Source organism: Oryctolagus cuniculus, chromosome 12, assembly GCF_964237555.1.
Source record: "Oryctolagus cuniculus chromosome 12, mOryCun1.1, whole genome shotgun sequence".
Classification (NCBI taxonomy): Eukaryota; Metazoa; Chordata; class Mammalia; order Lagomorpha; family Leporidae; genus Oryctolagus; species Oryctolagus cuniculus.
The window spans coordinates 102,782,441-102,794,674 of NC_091443.1; the positions used below are offsets into that span (position 1 = coordinate 102,782,441).

General features: G+C 44.0%; 1 protein-coding gene across 1 annotated transcript in view; it reads left to right on the top strand.

Moving 5' to 3' along the window:
- Window positions 1-12,234, top strand: part of ADAMTSL3 (ADAMTS like 3) — a 411,707-nt gene that overhangs the window by 313,767 nt on the left and 85,706 nt on the right. The window contains exon 20 of the mRNA XM_008275279.4: window positions 4,070-4,223. Within this exon, the coding sequence (XP_008273501.2) occupies window positions 4,070-4,223 (154 nt within the window). The remainder of the gene's footprint in view (window positions 1-4,069; window positions 4,224-12,234) is intronic.

The following is a 12,234-nucleotide window of genomic DNA, read 5'->3' on the forward strand; positions in this document are numbered from 1 at the left end:
ATGGCTGCCGTGGCCAGCACGCTGCGGCCGGTGCACCACGCTGATCTGATGGCAGGAGCCAGGTGCTTTTTCCTGGTCTCCCATGGGGTGCAGGGTCCAAGCACTTGGGCCATCCTCCACTGCACTCCCTGGCCACAGCAGAGAGCTGGCCTGGAAGAGGGGCAACCAGGACAGAATCCAGCGCCCTGACTGGGACTAGAACTTGGTGTGCCAGCGCCACGAGGCAGAGGATTAGCCTAGTGAGCCACGGTGCCAGCCAACTACTGGCTTTTAATGAAAGAAAAAATGTACTTGTGCATGTAGGCAAGAAGGATCAAGTCAGCTGCTGAGGAAGAAAAATCATATTGGCATTGAATTCTTGACAATACCAGTGTATACCATTAAACACTAGAGCAACATATTTAATACTTTCTGTTGTTGTTTGAAGGAGACAGGTGGAGAGATCTTTCATCTGCTGGCTCACTCCCCAAATGCTAATACCACCAGGGCTGGACCAAGCCAAAGCCAGGTTCCTAGAACTCCCTCCCGGTCTCTGCATGGTGGCCGGCAACCTAGTGCTTGAGCCATCATCACCAGCTGCCTCCCAGGGTGTGTCTTAGCAGGAACCTGGAATTGAAAGCAGAGCCGGAACTTGAACCTGAACACTCCAGTGACCTCCCAAACAGCATCTTAACCGCAGTGTCAATGTCCACCCCCAGATTTAAGATAGTGAAGGGAAAGATCATGGAAGACACAGTTGTCGTATTCTACCAAGTCGACCTCCAGGTTTAAAGCCCACTGACAGTTGTGGAGATCTGAGGCTTCAGGCTGTGTTGTTTCCTGAGGAATCTACGGGATGTCTGTAGAATAAACCCTAAGAGAAGCTCTAGTGTAAGTTGCTTTGTGGGTAGTAATGAAAAGAATTGACTGTCACCTTCCCTGTGTGTGAACTGTGAACATTGTCTGATGGCTACCTTACTTAGAACTTGGCAGAAACAAAGTCACATATGACCTTTGTCCAGAGACAGCCTACCACTCATAATGGGGAAAACAGGTCAAATGGGTGTCATAAGAGATGTGTTGTGAGCAGTGATTGGCAGTTGTCTAACCACTCTGTTACATGAACAAAGTTGAGAATATTTTTACTGTGTGGCAGACTCCTAGATTCGATTTGGTTAAAAAATGAAAATTTGAGAAATGATAATTTTAAAGTATCTGTTTGAAAGCCTGAAAAAGCTTTCCTCTGTGCAGAAAAATTATAGTCATTAGAGATTTCTGTTAAGCATCTTGATAAAGGCTCTTTTCAGTTCCATTTTCCTCCTTTGAAACTCAACCAAAAACCCCCAAAGAGAGTGAAAGAAAGAGAACACTCTGTCTTCAATGAACAATGAAATGGCCACAATCCAAAAACTATAAATTATGAAACACACCTGCCAAAGACCTTAAATCTGGACCAAATTGAGAAGGGAGGCCGAGGGTATTTCACTAGTACTTCCTCCAGGGCCAAGCAGAGTGCAGACTTCCCTAGGACAAAGTGTCGCAGTCCCAAATGGATTGCTCCAAGGTACTTGAGTCCAGAGACTGCATGGAGAAATACGAGCTGACCCGGAAAAGACCCAGGATGTCCCTGTAGAACCATGGGGCAGACAGAGCTAAAGGGGAAAACCGTGTCTCCTCATACCAAGCAAAGGTATGCAAAGGCCAGGAGGTCGCTGAATTATCACAGAGTGAGCCGGTTGTTTAAGAGGCTCTTGTCTTAGTCCCGCCACCCAATCCAATGCCAAAATCTGAACACAGATATGAGTGTGTATGGAAAATAAGAGAGTTGGTGATGGTGTTGAAGATAACCAACTGATGTCACCTGCCCTAGCTCATGGCTGGAAGAGACTATATCAGAGCCGTGGAAACGAGAGCCGTGATGTCAGGCCGGCTGTTAGAAGTGATGTTGGATGTGACAGGTAATTGAGGGACAGCAGATGTAAGCTGGACTGGTGTTCAGAAGAACAAACTGAATGGTGCAGAAAAAAATTCGAAGTAAGGGAATTTAGCTCCCCTTCATAAAAACCTTTATCTGCAAGTCACAATAGCACACGTGCCAAGACAACCTGGCCCACTGAGGCACAGCGTGTGTGAGCTGCCAGACTTCAAGGGCTTCTGAGCAAAAAAGGCAAGACAGACAAACCACAAAAACTCACTCCTGGGCCTCAGCCTTCTTCAGAGGAGCGTTCTGTGCGAGACAGTGGCACAGGAGGTGCGCAGTTCTTAGAAAAAGAATGTAGGCCGGCGCCGCGGCTCACTAGGCTAATCCTCCGCCTAGCGGCGCCGGCACACTGGGTTCTAGTCCCGGTCGGGGCGCCGGATTCTGTCCCGGTTGCCCCTCTTCCAGGCCAGCTCTCTGCTGTGGCCCGGGAGTGCAGTGGAGGATGGCCCAAGTGCTTGGGCCCTGCACCCCATGGGAGACCAGGAGAAGCACCTGGCTCCTGGCTCCTGCCATCGGATCAGCATCAGCGCGGTGCGCTGACCGCAGCGCGCCGGCGGCGGTGGCCATTGGAGGGTGAACCAACGGCAAAGGAAGACCTTTCTCTCTGTCTCTCGCTCTCACTGTCCACTCTGCCTGTCAAAAAAAAAAAAAAAAAAAAAAGAATGTACAAGGACCATGAATTCCCTCGTCCTGTTGTTCTTCGTGGAGAAAGGCAACAGACAGGCAGCCAAAGATTGCCATTCTGATCAGCCTTTCTGGGAAACCCTGTAGGGTCATGATGAGACACAAGGATGCCTCAAATCCAGAGATGTGTCAGAAAGATGGAATATGAGTGATGCATTCGTTTTAGGTGCATAAATACATAAGACTAATCAGCTAGCCGCTACAATCTGGAACAGAAGATAAATATCAGAAATTTGACATTATCTAAATGATATAATGAAAGCTAATTGGGAATTTGGAGAGGAGCTGGAGAGCAAATGGTAGTGTGCTGATTTGCTCATCCTTGCTAGTCAGCAAGACGTAGTTACTCGCTCAAGTCCAAGTGTATCATCAAAAAAAAAAAAAAAAAAAAAAAAAAAGAATCACTAACCAGTGGCCAGTGTGGTGGCCCAGGGAGTTAAGCTATGGCCTGAGAGGCCAGGCCGGCATCCCATATAAAAGTGCCAGTTGCTCCCCTTCTGATCCGGCTCCCAGCTAATGCACCTGGGAAAGCAGCAGCAGATGACTTGGGCTCATGCCACTGTGTGGGAGTCCCTGATAGAGTTTCAGCTCCTGGCTTCAGCCTGGCCCGACCCCAGCTGTTGTGGACTTTTGGGGAGTCAGCCAGAGGATGAAAGGCCTTCTCTTTCTTTGCCTCTCTGCCTTTCAAGTAAATAAATAAATCTTTAAAAAAAAAAAAAAAACCATCACTAGCCAAATGCATTATTGGTTTCTTGAATCTTCTTTTAACTTTAGAGTGTTCTTTTGGGAATGTAAACAAGGTTTAAAAAAAAGACATTCAGCAATTCTTTTTACTTTAATTTCTTTTTTCTAATGTACTTAATAAAATTGCATCAGATGTTTGAATTAAAATTACATGTGGACATAATGAAAGTTACTTTGTGTATAGGAGTTGGATTGATTTTTTTTAAAATCTTTTTATACATTTCTATCTCTTGGATTCTTGGCAATGAGGATGAGGTTTTATTAAAAATCATTTTGCCATATAAATAGCTCAAATAAATGGCATAAAATACCTAATAAAAATTAGATAAATTATATGTCATAGTACCAGGAAAATAAGTCCCATGACAATGAATTACTGGAATTTCAGAGAGAATCTGAGAGAGAGAAAAAGAGAGAAGGGAGGGAGGAGGGAGGAAGGGAGGCAGGGCAGAATGAAAAAGAAAAGGAGAGAAAGGAGAAGAGAAGCGAACAGGGGAGGGGAAGAGAAAGGAAGAGGGGGAGTGGAGAGCAGAACGCAGCTCGGGGTATCCTCGGTGAGACCCCAGCCCGGGAAATGGCTTCCTTGCTGCTGGCCCCTGCTGAACCCCCGGGAGGCTCTGGGGCTGCTGGCTGGCTTTGCCCGCTCACACCCCGTTGATGCCTGCACGATTCTCATTGCAGTGCTCCATCAGCTGTGGTGCCGGCACCCAGAGGAGAACGCAGGTGTGTCAGAGGCTGACGGCCAAGGGCCGGCGCGTGGTCCTCAGTGAGGTGATGTGCCGGGGTCTGCCGGGGCTCCCGCTCGTCCGGGCTTGCCAGATGCCTGCGTGCGGCAGTAAGTATGTGACCTGCTGATTTGGGTCAGTTTGTCCCGATGTCTCTTCCAGCACCGACATGTTTCTGAGCTGTGAGTACAGGGGATCGAGCAGAATTCAGAATTGTTTTAGGCAGTAAATGGTAAAATGTGAAACACCGAGTTCTAAGAAAGGCGGTTTTAAGAAGTGTCCGCCCACTCAGCAGATGCACCTTGTAGGCTTCCTCACTTGGATTTGGATCCTCCACTTTCACCAAGACTTCTGCCACTTAGAATTCATGAGCATTTGTCATGGAAGGTAAGCGGAAATGCTACGTGGCTCATGTCACTCGGAATATATTTAGCTTCACTCTACTCAAAGAACTATGTAGTTTTCTGTGTTCCCATGTTTTTTTCTTGTGTATAATTTAATACCAATAAGGATGAAAGCATGATCTAACTCTGTTTGGACACTTCTTCAATTATTTATTTAAAGATTTATTTTTTATTTATTTTGGAAGTCAGAGTTTCAGAGAGAGAGAGGGAGAGACAAAGAGACCTGCCATTCACTGGTTCACTCCCTAAATGGCCATAACATCCAGGGCTGGGCCAGGCCAAGCCAAAGCCAGGAGCCAGGAGTTTCCTCCATGTCTCCCATGTGTGTGCAGGGACCCAAGCAGTTGGGCCATCCTCCTCCGCTTTCCCAGTGCGTTAGTAGAGAGCTGAGTAGGATGTGAAGCAGCCGGGACTCGAATCAGCGCCCACATGGGATGCCAGTGGCGCAGGTGGAGGCTTAACCTGCTATGTTACAGTGGCAGTCACATAGATAATAAGCTTGCCGTAAAGCGTGTCTGTGGCTTCACTGCAGCCGAAGCTAATACACATGTAGCATCCACCTGTGCTTCCAGGGAACATGAGAGGAATGTGTGTTTGTACCTGTGTATGTATATTTTTTTAAATTTTTTTTTTGACAGAGTGGACAGTGAGAGAGAGATAGAGAGACAGAGACAGAGAGAAAGGTCTTCCTTTGCTGTTGGTTCACCCTCCAATGGCCACCGTGGCCCGCGCGCTGCAGCCGGCGCACCGTGCTGATCCGAAGGCAGGAGCCAGGAGCCAGGTGCTTCTCCTGGTCTCCCATGGGGTGCAGGGCCCAAGCACTTGGGCCATCCTCCACTGCACTCCCGGGCCACAGCAGAGAGCTGGCCTGGAAGAGGGGCAACCGGGACAGAATCCGGCGCCCTGACCGGGACTAGAACCCGGTGTGCTGGCGCCGCTAGGCGGAGGGTTAGCCTATTGAGCCGGGGCGCTGGCCTCTGTGTATGTGTATTTCATGTCAGAGGTTCACACAGAGGAGTGGAGGGTTACCAGTGGCAGATGACAGTGAGGCTGCAGAGTGATGATGAGAAGGTAGGCTAGCGAGGTGGGGACAAGCACACGGGGAGTATCAGCGTCTGGGTCTGTTTTCTGTTTGGTTTAGTTATTCAGCTGTAACATCCATTGCCTCGGATAACCTCATCTTATGGTAGAAAAAATCAGAGATGAACAATGCTGATTTTAACACTGCATAGGGAAAATTATGTGTGTATGTTTATACTGTACATGCAAGTATACACACACACACCACATCGCACACACATACGTCATATCCCAATAACAATATATCCATCAGTGGCAAACCTTGGTGTTCTCCTGAAGTGAGAGTGGAGCTGACAAATGCCTGTGCCTAGTGACATCAGAGCCATCTGACATCAGAGCACAGCACACCACTCACCTGTCCATGGTGACGCAGGTGTAAACAAGCCTGCCATACTGCCAGCCCTGTGCAAACGTAGCCCCTACGACGTCGTACAGCACACAGTACGTGATAACAATCAATACTGTGGGGAGCAACTCGGACTAGACTAAGTTACTGGAATTAAGACTTATTCTATGCATCTGTTCTCCCACAATATGGCGCTGAGAAGGGAGAAACAGCTTCTACGCAGCTGCCTCCAGTTCAACCAATAAACTGTAGGACCTACTCCTGATTGGAAGAGAGCAGCGTACTCGGCGTGTGGGTAGCAGAGTTGGGATTGGTGGAAGAGGACTATAAAGGAGGAGAGAGACAACATGCACCAGGAACATCTAAGGGGAACATCTATCTGAAGGAACACCTGTGCAGCCCCCGAGAGGGCCGGCCGGCAGTGTGCCGCTCCCCCGTGGAAGTGGGGAATGTGGCAGGGGGAACCGCCCTTCCACGGAGGTGGAAGGGATGGTAGCCAACCCGGGAAGAACCAGCAGCAAACCCGGGGAGGGCCGAGCAGACGAAAGAACAGCGCAGGGTCCTGTGTCGTTCCTCCATGAAGAGGGGGAGCGACACAATACCGCTATGTTGCTGGTTCAGATACTTATTATAGAATATACCCCTTTTACTTGTAAACATAAAAGTTTACTATGAAACAATTTGTCATGTGGTGCGGGCAGCAGCATCGTATGTCACGTGTTCACCGTGTCTGCCCACTGCATCCTAGTGTTTTATGCTTGACTTAATCTCCTGTTCTTCACCATTACCCCAGGAGCAGTAGGCTCATAGAAACGCCATAGAGCCTGGCTGTGCGGCAGGCTGTGCTCTGTAGGTTAGTGTGAGTACACTCTATGCTGTTTCCACAACAGCAAAATCACCAAACAACACATGTCTCAGAATATGTCTCTCCTTAAGCAGCACATGGCTGTCTATATACATACACACGTAAGTACTTCGAACGCTTGCAGAAAATGGAACTAAAAGACAAGTTTATTTTGGTGCAAAAAAATTTTAAGTCCATGCATGCTTTTCTCGTAATATGTATTTTCCATGAAGTTTTTCAAGAACATGTGTGTGTATGTGTGTCTGTGTATGTAAAACATAGTTTTACAAGTTGCTTTCTTGAAGAAACAAAGCAAAATAAAAAAAACCATAATAATTATATGGTGAATCTGTTCTGACTACAAGGCAAAAAAACTAGAAATAAATAACAAGGAAAAATTGAAACCATACAAATAGAAATTTAAAAGCTTGTTCCCGAACAACCAAGGAAGAAATTAAGAAGGAAATTTCAAAATTTCTTGAAACAAATCAACATGGACATACAAAATACCGAAACTTATGGGATACAGCAAGAGCAGTACTAAGAAAGAAGTTTATAGTAGTCAGCGTCTATATCAAAATACAAAAAGATCCCAAATAAACATCCTAAACCTGCACTGTAAGGAACTAGAAAAACCAGAACAAACCAAACCCCCAAGTTAGTAGAAGAAAACAAATAATACAGAACAGAAATAAAGGAAGTAGACACTAAATGAGAAAATGCAGAAAATTAATGACAAAGAATTCTTTCTTCAAAAAGATAAACAAAAATGAAAAACCCTTAGCTAGAGTGAGGAAAAAGAAGATTCAAATAAATAAAATCAGATATGAAAATGAAGACACTACAACACACCACAGAAATACCAACGATTAATAAGAACAATCATATGCAAAGCTGATAGCCTAGAAGGAATGCACAAATGCCTGGAAAAACACACCTTACCAAGACTGAGTCATAGACTACCTAAACAGATCTGTAACAAGTAGCAAGAGTGAATTAGGGGCAAGCACTGTGGTGTAGCAAGTGAAGCCACCACCTGCAGTGCCGGCATCACATAAGGGCTCCAGCTGCTCCACTTCTAATCCAGCTCTCTGCCGTGGCCTGGAAGGCAGTGAAGGATGGCCCAGGTCCTTGGACCCCTGAACCCATGTGGGATACCTAGAAGAAACTCCTGGCTTCTGGCTCCAGATCAGCACGGCTTCAGCTGCTGTGGCCATTTGGGGAGTGAACCAGCAGATGGAAGACCTCTCTCTCTCTGCTTCTGCCTCTCTGTAACTCTACCTTTCAAATAAAATAAATAAATCTTTTTTAAAAAAAAAAAAAGAATGAAGCAGTAAAAAGTCTCCCATCAAAGAAAAGCCCAAGTTCAAATGGCTGCACTGTAAATCCTACCAAACATTTGAAACAGAACTTATAGCACATCTTCAAGTGTTAAAAAAAAAAAAATAGAAGAGGAAGGAATTCTCTCAAACCCTGATACCAAACCAGAGGACACAACAACAACAAAAGAAAGCTACAGGCAATATCTTTGATGAAGACGGAGGAAAGTTCCCTAACAAAATGCAGGAGACCAAATCCAAGAGCATAGGATTAAGGATGATTCATGGCAGGGATGTAAGAATGGTTAATATATGCAAACAATGGACATGCTACATGGCATCAACAGAATGAGGGATAAAAACCATGTGATCATCTCAATGGTGTCAGAAAAGGCATTTGATAAAATTAAAAATCTCTTCATAATAAAAGCTCTGAACATATTAGACATAGAAAAGAATTGCTGCAATATAGTAAAGTTCATATATAACAAATTAATAGTTAATGTCATATTGAAAGGAAAAGCTGACAGTCTTCTCTCTAATCTGGAAAAAAAACCAAGAATGTACACTTTCACCATTTTTAGTCAACATGGTACTAGAAATCCTACCCAGAGCAATTAGGCAAGAGAAAGAAGTAAACGGCATGCAAATTGTCAAGGAAGAAGTCCAATTGTCATTGTTTTCAGATTACATGATCTAATATGTAGCAAACTCAAAAGACCACCAAAAAACTGTTAAAGCTAATACATTCAACAAAGTTACAAGACACAAAATCACCATTCAAAAATCAGTAGCATTGCTATACACCAAATGACCTGAAAAAGATATCAAGAGAGCAATGTCATTTTCTATAGTTACAAGAAATAAAACTGAAAAGCCTAGGAGTGAATTTAGCCAAAGACAAGATGTATCTCTATAAGGAAAATTATAAAGCATAGATGAAAGACATTGAAGAAAAAAATAAATGGAAAGGCATCCCATGTTCATGGAATGGAAGACTCATTACTGTTAGTTAAAATGTCCATATTGGCCAAAAAAAAAAAAAAAAAAAAAAAACTACAGATTCAGTGTAGTTCCTACCAAAATACCTGTAACATTCTTTCATAACTATAATCTTAAAGTTTATATGGAGCCATAAAAAAATCCCTGATAATCAAAGCAATCTTGACCAAAAAAGAACAAAGCAGGAGGCATTACAATACCTAACTTCAAAGTATCTTACAAAGATACAGTAGTTAAAACCACATGATATTGGCATAGTAACAGACATATGGACCAACAAAAGAACAGAGAGCCGACTGATTTTCAATAGAGGTGCTAAGAACATGCACTGAAGAAAGGGCAGTGTTTTTAATAAGTGGCTCTGGGAAAGGTGGATATGCACACGCAGAAGATGCAATGAAAACCCCTTTCTCTCACTGTCTATAAAATGCAACTCGATATGGAATAAAGACTTAAATATCAGAACTAAAACTATGCATCTACTAGAAGAAAACATGGGGGAAACACTTCAGGACATTGGGATGGGCAAGAATTTTTAGGCTCAGACTCCAAAAGCACAGGAAACAAAAGTAAAACTAGATAAATGGACTTTTATCAAACTAATAAGCATCTACAACACACAGGAAAAAATCAACAAAGTGAAGAGGTTTGCAAGTTATACATTTCTTTTTTTAAAAAAAAAATTTATTTATTTGACAGAGTTACAGACAGAGAGAGAAAGAGAGAGAGAGAAAGAGAGAGAGAGATATAAAGGTCTTCCTTCCATTGGTTCACTCCCCAAATGGCCGCAATGGACAGAGCTACGCCGATCCGAAGCTAAGAGCCAGGTGCTTCCTCCTGGTCTCCCAGGCGGGTGCAGGGGCCCAAGCACTTGGACCATCCTCCACTGCCCTCCCGGGCCATAGCAGAGAGCTGGACTGCAGAGAGCTGGACTAGAAGAGGAGCAACCAGGACTAGAACCTGGCGCCCATATGGGATGTTGGCACCACAGGCTGAGGATTAACCTAGTGCGCCACAGCACCGACCCCTGCAAGTTATACATTTCACGAGGAGTTAATAACTTGAATACATAGGAACTTACAAAATTCACTAGCAGAACAAAAATAAGGTGACAAATAATCTAATAAAAATGAGCCGTGGATCAAATAGACATTTTTTCAGAATAAATACATAAATAAATGGCTTGCAGGTGCATGAAAGAATACTCAACATTACTAAATACCAGGAAAATGCAAATTAAAAGCATGAGATACCACTTCACTCCAGTTACACTGGCAACTAACAAAAACACAAAAAGATAACAGGTGTTGGCAAGTATGTGGAGAAACAGGAGCTCTTGCATACTGTTAACTGGAATATAAATAATACAACCATGTGCAAAACAGTATGGAGGTTCCTCGGAACATTAAAAATAGAACTTCCACATGATCTAGCCATGCTACTATTGGGCATATATCAAAAGGAGATGAAATCAATTTGCCCAAGAGACTTCTGCACTACCGTGTTTATTAAGAAATTAAAAGAAATTAAGAAATTAAAACCACCTAAGTGTCCACACACCAATGAATGCATAAAGGAAGTGTGGTCCCCATGTTCAGTGGAATGACCATAAAAGAGGATAAAATACTGTCATTTGTGGCAACATAGCTGGAACTGGAAGTCACTAGGTAAAATGAAATAACCCAGGCACACAAAGACAAGTATCACCTTGTCTCACTTATATGTGAGAGCATAAAAAAATAAAAATCGGTCTCATAGAAGTTGAAAGCAGAATGGTGGTTACCAGAGGTTGAGAAGGGAGAGGAGGGGGTGAGGAAATGTTGCGATAGGAGAAAGATGCCCTGGCATTCTGCTGCACAGTAGGGTGACTACAGACAATAGTCACACACTGTGTATTTGAGAGGATTGAGTGTTTTCAAAATAAAGAGATGAAAAGTGAGGAGATAGATATGTTGACTCAGGTTTTAACACTATACAATGTATCCACGTATCAAAACATCATATGATACCCCATAAATATTTACCTTTAGGTGTCAGCTAAGAATTTAAAAATTAATGATAAATAAACACAATATTTATTGGGCAGTTACTATGTGCAGTTCCTTGCATGCATTATCTCATTAGTCCTCCAACAGCACAGTGAACAGATATTCTTCCCATTTAGAGATGAAGAGTCCAAGTTGAAGAAGGTCTGAGACTTGCCCAGCCTCTAGTGCTGCCAGGTGGACCCTCCAGCCTGCTAGCCCACAGTCTGATTCCTGAGCCCATACTTAGTGCCTCTGTATATTAATTCCTGAAAAACATACACATTTCCCCCCCCCCCCGGGGATTCTCTGAGGCCATATTTTCAAACTCTTGAGATTGCAAAAGCTTGAGAATTTTGAGATTTAAAGCCTCCTAGAATCCAGGGATGCCTGTGGCATATGGTGTACTGTCATGCTTCGAGCAAGCTGCTTATCTATTTGATTTTTATGCAGTGTGGATGGCTGCATAGCAATGTAGCCAGACTATAAACTGCCTTAGAGGAAAGTGAAATCAGATTCAAGCTGGCAGCTTCCTCTAATCCAATAACAGAATAGCATGTAGGAACACATCATGATTATTAGGGCACTGATGTGGTATGGGATGATATACTTTATTATGGCATGTAGTGATGATTAAGGTAAAAGCATAAGTTTTAGGATGCAAAAAAAAAAATAGAAAAAAGACAGTACTATTTCTCCTTTACCCCACCCTACTCCTGAGCCTGCCAAATATGTAGGTCATGGAAGCAGATGAGAGACAAGAATGCGTACTCCCTGCACAGCCAAGTTATCCTGAGCCGGCTCTTCCACTTCAGCTGTAGCCTGGCCTCAGGCCATCAGCTTTGCTTGATGGATGGCTCGTGCTTGCAGAAGGTTGGCTTCTGCCTCCACGCTCTTCCTCTCTCTCCTGTAGCATCCTCTTCTCCCCACCACCGTATCAAGGCCACGTGATGAGCTTGGCGTGCTCCTGACTCACGCTATCTCTGCACCATTTGGACCTTTGTCTTTGTACACTCAGCATGTACAATGCCCTTAGCCAACCTTCCATGGCAGGTTGTGGAAATCTACTGAACACTGTCTACCTTTCTCCAAGACACACTTC